The sequence below is a fragment of the Somniosus microcephalus genome, chromosome 11 (genome assembly GCF_052327205.1).
Source record: "Somniosus microcephalus isolate GS21.2 chromosome 11, FLI_Smic_1.0, whole genome shotgun sequence".
NCBI lineage: Eukaryota > Metazoa > Chordata > Chondrichthyes > Squaliformes > Somniosidae > Somniosus > Somniosus microcephalus.
The window spans coordinates 134,329,688-134,342,637 of NC_140997.1; the positions used below are offsets into that span (position 1 = coordinate 134,329,688).

Below are 12,950 nucleotides of genomic sequence, written 5' to 3' on the forward strand. Positions count from 1 at the left end.
ATGGAATAAAATGGCGCCTCCCGCGCTTTTCCTTCTTCCCCTTGCTGCCACGCTGCTCCTAGCATTCTACAGGGTAATGGCGGCGACCCGCGGCTTCGGCGCGTCTCACTTTTCCTTCCCCTCGTTTTATTTTCTCTACGCTGCCCGGTTCTTGAGCACCGACCGCGCCCTGTGCGCGCCACCCTCTCTCTCTCTCTTTTCCTTCCGACGACGCTGCACGGCCCCTTTTGCAGAGCCGCTCGATCGAGCTCGAGCCCGCCGCAGTCCGGAAGGGTCAGCGCACTACCTGCTACCAGCACGATTTGCTGGAACACCTTGACTGGGGAGCCAAGCCCAGCTCTCCACAGCCTCCTCTGCAATTCTCCGAACTCCAATGGATCCCTGGGCGGTTGCCCGCGGTCGACGCCCGTTGCTCTGACTTCGACCTCCAAGAAGCTTCTTTTCAGGGAAAGATCCCCGTGAGGTGATGCAGTACTGCAGGTGAGTTCGAACCTGTTCATCGCCAGTGTAGTGTCCGAGTATCAATAATACACGGACTGCAGGAGAACAATAATAACAGGCATTTACTGAACAGAGGGTAAGCTTAAACTGAAGTACAGAAGCCTGCTATGGCTTTATATACAGGTGTCGTCACTGCCGGTACTGCAGTATAAAATCAGTTCTCTCTTAAAGGTACATACACAACATCTGCCTCGCTACATCTTTGTCCTCCTTGAAGACGCTCGTTAAAACCTACACCTTTGACCAATATTTTGGTCACCTGTCCTAATATCTCCTTATGTGGCTCTGTGTAAGTTGTTGTTGTTGTTGCTTCAGTGATGTCACCAGCACTCGGTTGTTCTAACCAGGCTAGCTGCAGACACCACAGACCTTGCCATGGTACTCTCTCCTCTGTCAGCTCCTGCATCTTTGTGTGTATTCTAATTTGCTCCTGGCTGGCCTCCCATATTCCATCCTCCATAAACTTAAGCTCATCCAAAACTCTGCAGCCCATATCCTAACTCGCACCAATACTCATTCACTCCTATGCAAGCTGACCTACATCGGCTCCCGGTCCAGCAACACCTTGATTTAAAAAATCTCATCCTTGTGTTCAAATCCCTCAATGACCTCACTCCTCCCTATCTATGTAACCTCCTCCACCCCTATAACTCTCTGAGCATTCGCCGTTCCTCCAACCCCCACCTCTCCTTTAAGATGCTCCTTGAAACCTACCTCTTTAACCAAGCTTTTGGTCACCTGTCCTAATGTCTCCTCCTTTGGCTTGGTATCAACTTATGCGTGATTACACTCCCGTAAAGTGCCTTGGTTCGTTTTACTACATTAAAAGCACTATATAAATCCAAGTTGTTATTGTTGCTGGCTGTCACTTTCTCATTCAGGCCTTACTGTGTACAGTCTTAGCACTTTAGCTTTGGCCCTCCATGCAGTCTTTTTCAGCTGGGTGCTACTCCATCTCGTTCTGAGGAACTAGCTTTTCAGTCGTGCAGCACATATGTTCTTGGCTATTACCAAGCTGCTACTGTGAAGCACCCAGCTCTTTAGTTGTCATGATGATGGACTGAGTCCAATGAGAATGGCAATATCACCCGCATATTTCAGGATCACTGAATAAACAGCATAGCAGAGAGATATTTTAAAAAGCCACAGAATGTGACTGAATTAGTACTTCAAATACAGCATGCCAGACTTATTCATTCATTATCCATTGCCGCAGCTGATTCAATATATTTTATTCTTCGTTCTCAGCGATTAAAACATTTGCTGACTGACACAGCTACCTTTCACAGTGTCATATGGGGAGAACTTGATTATGACCACATAACTAACAGTGAATCAAGATTCAACCTAAATTGGGCCTTAAGCCTCATTTCAATACTTTGGATGAACTGCCAGCACCTGTCGCATCTCCAGAGGCAGCTTGCCCATTTGAAGGGGATCAATTTAGGGCCGGCAGCGGCCCTCAGGTTAAATCCCAGGGGTTGGGGAGGAAGGACAATGGGGGACGGGGTTGATCGTAGGCCGGCACCAGCCCTTGGGAGAGCAGTGGAGCTGAATGATCCACCCCTCATACTTGCAGCACGTCACAAAGCCGTCAGAATTTGGTTTGTTGATTGCCTGAACTTTCAGACTGTAGATAGTTTGTCTGTTCTTGTGTTTTTCAGGCCCAGGAAAATGCCTATTTTTATTCTGGACCTCATTCTGGATAGTAGCGGGGTGCACTTCAGCACGGCACTGGAACGGTTTAGAGCTGTCATACTGGCTCTGTTTGACAAAGCAATCACGGCCACACAGCACGTTCCTCATATAGAAAAGGTAAAATTGATAGATTGTAGTGTCGCCTAATACTATTTGGAATCAGGGAGTTTTATGCATAACTTTACCTCAGACAATTTAATAGGTGTAGTAGATTTCATGACAGAGCAGATTGTACACTGTGGAAGCACCATGCTTGATGGAATGGATGTCTTTTCATATTCCTTGCTATTTTAGTAATAACAATTTATATTTATACCACGCTCATCATGGAGACAAACATCTCAGAACTTTACAAGAGGGAAAGGTGAACATTGAGCAGGAACTGAAGAAATTTAGGGGAGACACTGAAGGCATAATCAAAAAGACAGGTTTTTAAGAATCTCTTGAAAGAAGATCCTAAGGCGAAGTAGTTTATGAAGATAATTCAATTGAACCGCAAATTAGTGGCTCAAAGATTGACTTCTGATAGTGGAGCAGAGAGATCAGGGAGCAAGCAGTAATCCAGAGTCAAAGGGACAGAGAGAGTGGGAGAAGATTTCTCAGATAGGGTGGAGAGAGCCTGGGGAAAGATTTGAAGATGAGGATCTTGAAATCGATTTGCTAGGCCGCAGGGAGCTGGTGGAAATGGGTGACGATGGGTGTCTGGGACTTTGTGCTGGAAAGGATTCTGGATTAGTTAAAGTTTGCAATGGGTAGAGTTGGAGAGGCTGAAAAGGAGTGCATTTTTGAGAATTCAACCCTCAAAGCGACAAAGGTGTGGTGGGGTGGGGTAGAAACGTAAGTAGACAATGGGTGCATGGGAGTAAAATAGCTTGCTAATATAATGCTAAAAAGGAGGCAGGAAAAAAACTCCAGCCCTCCACCCTATCACAGATCTCTCCCTTTTCTTCCTTTCCTGTCTCCCTGCCTTTGCCTGGCTCTGCACTTGCTTAAAAGTTGTTCATCTCTAACATCTTTCAGTTATGATGGAAGGTCATTGACCTGAAATGTTAACTCTGTTTCTCTCTCTACAGATGCTGCCTGACCTGCTGAGTGTTTCCAGCATTTTCTATTTTTATTTATTGTTGCTAATATAATGGTTAGGACAGGTCCTTCAAATTCTGCAGCCCCAGATTTAAGGTGTGGAGACAGATTGATTGTTGAATCCACCCGGCAGACATGTCTTGAGCTTTACTGCTTCTCAACTAGATTTCCAGGCTCTGCATTAGGAATCTATGGAAGATCTTTGGAAAATTGCTTACAAGCTACAATCACTTTGAGAGAAGAAGTACATTGAAAAGATAACGTGTTTATGATTTTATTACACATAATGGCCAGAGCAATTTTTCCCTTTGTGTTAACTCAAATTATTGAGCCTCATTAGATGGGGAAACTTGAGGGGGATAATGTAGTTCCAGCACAGCACCACCAGGACCACTTCTCCTCAGGTACCTACACTCAACTGAGTTAACCTTACATAATTATGCTAAGTTAGCCCATTGAAATGTATCTGCGGTACTGCCAGCACTGGGAGCACTATGGGGCGGGGGGGCAGAATGTCGGGTACCGTCAACGACTGAAGGGCTGTTGGTTGCCCTTAAAGCACCTCAATTGTTCTTTTTTTAAATAACAGTTTGAAGTATCCAGGAGGAAGAGAAGACTGCCAAGGAGGAAAATCATTAAAAAAAATAAATCTAGATCTCCCCAATTCCTAATGATTTTTCATTTTTATTGCATTGTTTAGTTTGTCCTCCCAGAGCATGTTCCAAATGGGTGCTGAGGGTCTGGAATACTGCTCAGGCACAGCAGCAGCATTATGTGGAGGACCCTTAACTAACATAAAAATTGGGGCCTTGATGAGCCTTACATAGAATTACATAGAATTTTACAGCACAGAAACAGAGCATTTGGCCCGACAGGTCTATGCTGCACTCAAGTCTCCTCCCACCTTACTTCATCTCACCCTGTCAGCACAGTCTTCTATTCATTTCTCCCTCATGTATTTATCTAGCACCCTCTTAATTCCCCTTGTGCACATGCTGTGTACTAACGTACTACATGTTGGTCTCGCACCTGGACATGCAATTTGGGTGCAGATGATGCCTCAGGAACTACTGAGCTCCCACGACTGAAGCACTGGCGCTTCAAGTACATCCCATCGCATTATTGGCCACATAATTGCCTTCTTCCTTCCTAATGATTTTTATTTTTTTTATTATATTATTCAGTTTGTCCTGGAGGAGATGTTTCAAAGTGTAACGCCACTGCTGGAGTCTGTGTGGCATAACGAGCCGCCTGTACAAGAGTTGCGTAATACAATAAAAAATGCCATTGAGAAAGCACTGATACCCCTGAGAAGCTATGCCAAGGAGTATGAGAAATACATGGAACTCAACGAGTTGGATATTGACAAATATGTAAAGTCAGTAATGATATATCATCAGGATATATTATAATTAATGTAATTTGTTGATTAGGAGTTATACTGTAAGGACATAATTGCGACGTACCGCCATTGGTTCAGCGGGTAAGTGCACCACACGGTGTTGTACTGAATCACACAGACCAGGAAGATCCTTGATTTGATCCTTGGTCTGTGCGAAGTTGGCTGAGCTTGGCTTCGGCAGCAGTGAGAGGGCACAACAGTTGCTACAGTGTGCCCAAGCAGGGGAGGGGGGAAAAAATCAACACGGGTTCCTTCTGATTACAGTTCAGTGATCCCTGTTGGAAAGCTGTGACATTTATGCGACCAGACTGCTCACTAGTGGCGGGTCACTTATTTAAATATGCTAATGAGGCTATGTGGCTCAAATTTTAACAGACTTTTACATTTAACGGCTGCAGGCCGGGTTTCCCAGGATTCGGGAAACCCAGCAGCAGAAGGGAGGTGAAAACAGCCGATTCCAGCACTGGTGTGAGCCAGGAGGAGCAGGAGTGCTTCCCCCAGCCCCGCAAGCAAAACTGCTTCCTTCCCCGCAATAGACAGACGCTCCTCACAATCCGAAGCTCCCCTCCCTTCTTGTTCACAAGCACCCCCCTCCGATCTCCACCCCAACCCACAATTTCCCGCAATCAGTTCAATCCCCCATAATCTCCTCCCAATCCCTGTTCTCTTCAACCCCAACCCCGCGATCTTCCCCAACACACAATCTCCCTCCAACCCACAATCTCTTCAAACACCCCATGACTTCCCCCCGACCCGCAATCTCTTCAACTCCTCCCCACAATCTGCCCTCCACCCATGATCTCTTCAACCCCTCTCTGCGATCTCCCCCCGACCTACAATCTCCCCTACCTGCAATCTCCCCTACCCGCAATCTCCAACCTGATCCGCTATCTCCCCCGACCAGTGATCTCCTCCGACCTCTGATCTCCCCCGACCTGCGATTATCTTCAACCCCCCCCTGCGATCTCCCCAACCCACGTTCTCCCCCAAACCCACGATCTCTTCAACCCCCAGCAATGTTCCCAACCTGTGATCTCCCTTGATCAGTGATTTCCTCCAACCTGCGATCTCTTCAAATCCCCCTCGCTGCGATCTCCCTCCGACCCACAATCTCTTCAACCCCCTCTCTCCCTCCTCTCCCTTCCCTGGCTGCGGTTTCCAGCGCAGGCCATCCCACCCGACAGCCAATCAGCCTCTCAACCTGGCTGGCTGCCAGCCAGGAAACAGAAAATTACAGTTAATTTGTAATTTACCCTCTGGGAAGGAATTTTTAATGTGTATTCCTTGAATTGGGTACTTGTATTGTAATTCTTACATGTGAGTCGCAGAGTTCCATGATACTCAATTAAATGGCCCTCAAGTACAAAATGTTTGAACACTCCTGTAATTGAGGGATGTGCTTTGATGTGCTGAATGGTCTTTTCTCATCCTAGACTTTTCCTAAGAAATGTCTAGGCTCCACCCAACACCTTCCCATGATTGAGTGGAATAAACCATGTGAGGAATTGCAAGCATGAGCCCACACCACGCCATCCAAACGTACAATGCATTGGAGCACCAACATGCTATGCTACTGTTTGTCTGTCCGTTGTGTTCTGCCCCTACAGTAGGTTCTAACTCAAATCTCACATTTGAGATTCTTGAGCCACTTACTAGGGAAGTGTAGCAGAGGTGATTCCCCATTGTCTTTCTCATGTTTTGTTTTTAAAACTCAGAATACCTTCTCCTAGGTGGACAGCCACCAAGGCTAAAGAACCCCACCGATCCTTTATGACGAGGAAAGCCACCCATACCCGGCGGATTCAAGTACTCCTGCTGGATACCAACCCAGTATTCAGAGCTGGCGTTCCGGTCTCCACTCACTGGGGCTGTCTGGAGTGGGGCCCGAACCCAGCCCTTATGATTCAGAGGTGGGAATACTACCCCTGAGCCAGTGGTCACTCCGTTCGGAAACGTGTCTCCCGCTGGATGTCAGCCCAGTATTTAGAGCCCATATTCTAGTCTCCACTCACCGGGGCTGTCTGGAGTTGGACTCAAACCCTTCACCTTCTGACTCAGAGGTGGGAATGATACCACATTGCCAAAGGCTCACTCCCTATGCTGCTGGATATCCTCCCAAAAATAGTGGCTCATATACATGTGGTAGATCCACAAAAGGTCATTTTAATTATTAAAGCATCTAGGGTTGTAGCATTTCAGTTTCCAATATCTGCACTTTTTAATTGTTTGTGTTACAAACTGTAGCACCTTTAGCAATCAGGATCCAACAGTTCATGAGGTGAAACAAGAAGTGGAGCGACATTTGAAGAAGAAAAAACACATAGACAGCATGATTCCTAGCACAATCATCATTGGGCCCTTTATTATCAACGTGGAGACATTGCGGACCAACCTTGCCAAGAAATGTAATGGCTTGGCCCAAGCTGTGTTGAAAATGTTTGCCAAAAAACTTCATACACAAGTGGAAGAGGTAAGGTTTTTTTAAAATCGGGCTTTAATTTACTGTGATACGAAACAACTGTTGTCACTTAATTCCAAATTGTCCATTAGTCTGGTTAATTGAACCAGCTATGTTTTAACTCTATATGATGTGCATATGAATTCATTCCCAGATGTGCTGTTGTTCCTTTGCTTTTAAATGAACAAATAATTGGGCATGATTCCATACTGTGGTTAAGTCAATAGATTCAGACGATTTATATATAGAATAATGGATAGAATAACCCAAGAGTTTGTTAAAGAAGAGAGAGAGAGATAGTTGGAATCTAATCAAGGAATTTGAATGGTTTACATATGGAACAGATACATGGAAGTGAGCTGCAGACTGGAATCTAATCAGGGTTTGCATAGTTTAGACATAAAATAACAGATACCTCAGAATGTGTTATGGGCTATAATCTAAGCAAGGGCTTGGGATGGTTTACATATGGAAAAATGGATGTCTGAGGGGATTAGAATGCATAGAGTCAAGTATTAAAGGAGAAGGAATGTCCAGTGGGAGTAGTTTCTATTCAAAGTACTCCTCCCTTGCTGCACTGTTGGAGTGACATTTTTTGGGATGAGAGAGGCCCTCTCTGCCCTCTCAGATAGACATTAAAGATCCCACAGCACTATTCGAAGATGAGCAGGAGAGTTGTCCTGGCCAGTATATATCCCTCAACAAACATTACAAACACAAATTATCTGGTAATTTATCTTATTGCTGTTTGTGAGACCATGCTGTAAGCAAAATTTGCCTATATAACAACAGGGACTACACTTCAAAAGTACTTCATTGGCTGTGAAATATTTTGGGATATCCTGAGGACATGAAAGGTGCCATATAAATGCACGTTCTTTCTTTATTTCTCCCCCATCAATGGCAAAGACCCAATCCAAAGCAGCCTTCGGCTAAAAGTGAGATGCTTCTCCCTGGTTAGGGAAGCAAACTTAGAATGCAAGGCAACCTACAGAACCCTTATGCATCTCTTGGTGGTACTAGTGGAGGCCTGATAATAGGTTGTCTTCCTGTCAGCTTAATTTAGAAGGGACATTAAGAAAGCAGGAAAAAACAATTTATAAAATTGAAGGGGAAATCATTAAAAAAATTGTTTGATTTCTGTGTAATGATTCAATGTGATTTCTATCCTTTAGATCAATGACGATTATAAAACAATCAATAGAAAATTGTTTGACAAGGCTAACACCATTGAAGACTTGACAGACCATCGAGAATGGATGAAGAAAATTCCTGAAATGCTGAGAACAAATGAGGTACAAACGTATAAAAACGTGGAAGAAAAGACCATTCAGCCCATCAAGCCCCTTTCTTACATGTACAATCCACCCCATCATGGATTCTGCTCCACCCATTTAATCTCCTGAGAGAAAGCTCTACATACATATTTCTTGATTGGTTAAGACTGGTCTCAAACTATTAGTTTACTCATTAGGGAGTCAGTTCTTATGAGTTTGTGATCCAGTGCAAAGCTTCGAACGGCGTATTGGGAAGTTAGGCACACCCAACTTGCAGCTTATGTGTCTTTCTGTCCATTAAAACTACTGAAAGGAAAATCAGGCAGGGTGCAAATCAGGCATACTGACCTCGGTGCCAGAATTCCCAGTATGTGCTTGCATCGCACAAAGCTTTGTGATAGGAGAGCTAGCTCGTAAATTTACAGCAATATCCCACTTATCATTTCATGAACTTAAGACATCTATTTTACTATTTGACTGGTCTAGATTAGAAGTGACTGAAGATTCAGGTTAATTATCAGTAGTAAAGTACAGGCCAATCCCCACAGCTCTGGAGCCTGTTCCATTTCCAGCATTCACTTGAGGAACTTATTAATGTGTATTCGCTTGCCCTGACAGCAGAAGTGTTTTTCCACATGTTTCTTTGCCTTTCTTTTTTTAACGGTTTCCATGAGCAAAGAAAAACACTGCTCATATGATCACCCTGGATATTTCAAGAATTAGCAGTACAGGTAGTATTAAGACTCAGAGCTGTTAGTTATCACATCAAAATCAATAAACATTGGCATTAGTTCTAGGGTCTGACACAAAGTGCATCATTAATATAAATGATCCCCTCTACAATTTTATAGCTATATGCGGGGGCTTGCTGCTGACAGGATGCACACAAAAGCAGGTTTATGCTATATGGCTAAACACAAATGTGCTAGTGATCATCAGCATGAAAGTTAACGTTTAGACGTATAAATTGGTTACCGTTGCACCTGTTTTCGAAAATGGGGGGGGGGTGGGGGTTGCAGTTGCAAAAATGACCAATTTTGCAGGAATATGCCCTGTGCCCCAAGGATGCCTTTAAAATGTCTGACACCATAGTGGCCATGGACGATTTCCAGGCGTCCAGCGCAGCTGCCTAAAACAAGCATTAGGCGCTTTGCATATGCCAAAGAGGGGCTTAACACCTGTTTTAGAACTCCTCGGGAAAATTGTGCTGCCCTGAGTGAAACCAGAGGCAGCGTCAGACCCGCTCCATTCAGGATTTTCTGGCATGGATGTAACATTTATTTAAAATTTTAATGTGGAGCCAGGAGGAGCAGGAGCGTCCTGTCACTCTGATGGGGGCCAAAGAGGTATGATTTTTTCCCCAAAGGGAAACTAAGACCTTTTCTCTAATTTTTTTGGAAACATTTTTGGGGCCTTGGGAAGACCCTTTACGGATTCTATGCCTGCTCTCAACAGGCGCGTCTTCTGCTGTGCCGATGGAGGATGTAATGGGTAGAATTCCCTGGGTAGCCCAGAAACAGGCACACCTCCAAAGGTGCTGGTAGACATAAGGGGAGGGGACAGAAAGCTTTCCACAGTTTCGCCCTCTCCCACCCCAAGAATTATAGCCCCTTTGACTCTTATGCCATAACTGATAGATTACTCCAAACATTTTCCATCCTTTGAGTAAAGGGGGTCATTTTTCCTTTCGGCATGGGCGTAAACTGGCTACCGTGAATCAGCCGCCCATTATACGCCACGCCTGATTTTCCTTTCCATTAATTTCAATGGAACTGAAAATTGGGCTGGCGTGTAACGGGCGTGTAATGGGCGCTCAATCCGCAACTCCCAGTTTACCGTCTACATCGGGAGTTAAAATCAGCCCCAAGATGTTTTTTCTAATATCTGTTTTAAATATGGGGTACGCTTACACAGGCCCTGGCAGCGTTCCAGGACTTTGCCCAGTCTTTATGTGTGAGTCTACACAGTGAGTGTCGGCAGGCTATTTAACCTGATCCTGTGCTCCTCCAACGTACACGTGCACTTTCCAGCCGGGATTGCTGCATTACAATCAGAAGTAGCAATCCTGACTAATTTTCCTCTGTCTAGCTTAGGGCACAGAAACATAGAAAAATAGGAGAAGGAGCAGGCCATTCAGCCCTTCGAGCCTGCTCCGCCATTCAATATGATCATGGCTGATCCTCTATCTCAATACCATATTTCCGCACTCTCCCCATACCCCTTGATGCCTTTTGTGTCTGGAAATCTGTCTATCTCCTTCTTAAATATATTCAGTGACTTGGCCTCTACAGCTTTCTGTGGTAGAGAATTTCACAGGTTCACCAGCCTCTGAGTGAAGAAATTTCTCCTCATCTCAGTCCTAAATGTCCTACCCCGTTTCCTGAGAATGTGACCCCTTGTTCTAGACTCCCCTCCCCCCCCCCCCCCAAGCCAGGGGAAACATCCTCCCTGCATCCAGTCAGTCTAGCCCTGTCAGAATTTTATACGTTTCAATGAGATCCCCTCTCATTCTTCTAAACTCTAATGAATGCAGGCCTAGTCGACCCAATCACTCCTCATATGACAGTCCTGCCATTCCAGGAATCAGTCTGGTGAACCTTCGCTGTACTCCCTCTATGGCAAGTATATCTTTTCTTAGGTAAGGAGACCAAAACTGCACACAGTACTCCAGGTGTGGTCTCACCAAGGCCCTGTATAACTGTAGTAAGACATCCTTGCTCCTGTACTCAAATCCTCTTGCAATGAAGGCCAACATACCATTTGCCTTCCTAACTGCTTGCTGCACCTGCATGTTTGCTTTCAGTGACTGGTGTACAAGGACACCCAGGTCCCTTTGTACATCAACATTTCCCAATCTATCACCATTTAAATAATACTCTGCCTTTCTGTTTTTCCTACTGAAGTGGATAACTTCACATTTATCCACATTATACTGCATCTGCCATGTATTTGTCCACTCACTCAACTTGTCTAAATCGCCTTGAAGCCTCTTTGCGTCCTCCTCCCAGCTCACAATCCCACCTAGTTTTGTGTCATCAGCAAACTTGGAAATATTACATTTGCTCCCTCATCCAAATCATTGATATATATTGTGAATAGCTGGGGCCCAAGCACTGATCCCTATGGTAATCCACTAGACACCGCCTGCCACCCCGAAAAAGACCCATTTATTCCTACTCTCTCTTTCCTGTCTGTTAACCAATTTTCAATCCATACCAGTATATTACCCCCAAACCCATGTGCCAGAGGATAATTGTAGCCTCCTAATGCTGATCTGGCTGATTGGCTGTGATAAATTGACCCTTAGTGTTAGGGGGATTAAATACGTGGGGTTACGGGGATCGCGTGGGATATGTGTCGGTGCAGGCTCGATGGGCCGAAATGGCCTCTATCTGCACTGTGGGGTTTCTGTGATTCTGTGATTCTGTGATTCCAGTCCTTATGGCTTAGTAATACAACACTCAGTGCTTTTATTCCCTAATCCATTGGGGGCTAGTTTCATGGTTTATTTAAGACAAGGGCTCAGTGTTGCACTGCTGATTAAGTTTCAAAAAGAAAAGCACATTAGGATTTTATTAATTTTTATTTATTTGTTCCCACTGTAGGAATTAACATACAAAATCATAGTTGATTATGATCTCTTTGATGAATTCCACTACAATCTAACTGATGAAGATTTTGAAGCTAAGTAAGTACTACAAGTTTTGAAAGTATTGTGAACCCCAAATTGTTTAAAATTATAAAAAGCTCCACCTGGCACCCACTGAAGGTGGTACTCCAATAACCTGTGCTGTGAAGTGGTAAGACAAAGGTCGGTACCCACCTGCCATTGCCCACATGGTGGGTTCCCAAAAGCGAATGTCAGTGGGGAACCTACCCCAGTCATTTCTCCTTATGACTGGCTCTACAGCTGCAATAGCAGAGGAGTAAGAAGAAGTCATCAACCCACTCTCTGAGCCCATGGCAGAGAGTAACCTGAAGCAGTGAAAAATTAGCTGGGGGGAGGGGGGAAATTGTTATATTTTAATGTCAACAGGTGGATGTTTGATTCTTTTGTTACTGGTTTCAAACAAGAGACGTGTAAAGTAATCTGACTGCTGCCAGGGCTGGGCAGTGCGCTAGTACATCCAAGTTCAACTTCCAGGCACAAGGGAAATTTCATATTAGACTATCAAGAGGGGATTTTCCTCATGTTTGGCACCTGCTTTCGGGCAGATTCAGGGCAGAGAAGTGGGAAATGGGTCAAGGAGTCACAGCGGCAAATCCCTGCCTGTAAAAAGCCCAGCGGAAATTGTTTTCGATGTGGGAAGGTGGCAGTGTCCATGGAAATACTGCCCACTACTGGTAAATCACAAATGAAGCTTCAACGCCTAACATTGAATTCCCCCCCCCTTGCTGTCTATGGCCTGCCTCCTAAATTGCTTATAAAAGAGGCATTTTGGGTTGCTTAGCAGTTGCAACAGGTAGAATTGGAGTTAAGTGCCACCTTCTGAGGGTTCTGTGTTAGGTGTGTTAGGTTCTACTTTGCTGC

General features: G+C 44.8%; 1 protein-coding gene across 1 annotated transcript in view; it reads left to right on the top strand.

The window, feature by feature from the left end:
- dnah1 (dynein, axonemal, heavy chain 1) overlaps window positions 1-12,950 on the top strand; it is a 971,783-nt gene that overhangs the window by 96,068 nt on the left and 862,765 nt on the right. The window contains exons 12-16 of the mRNA XM_085999976.1: window positions 2,166-2,316; window positions 4,467-4,660; window positions 6,929-7,154; window positions 8,318-8,437; window positions 12,025-12,107. Of these exons, the coding sequence (XP_085856102.1) occupies window positions 2,166-2,316; window positions 4,467-4,660; window positions 6,929-7,154; window positions 8,318-8,437; window positions 12,025-12,107 (774 nt within the window). The remainder of the gene's footprint in view (window positions 1-2,165; window positions 2,317-4,466; window positions 4,661-6,928; window positions 7,155-8,317; window positions 8,438-12,024; window positions 12,108-12,950) is intronic.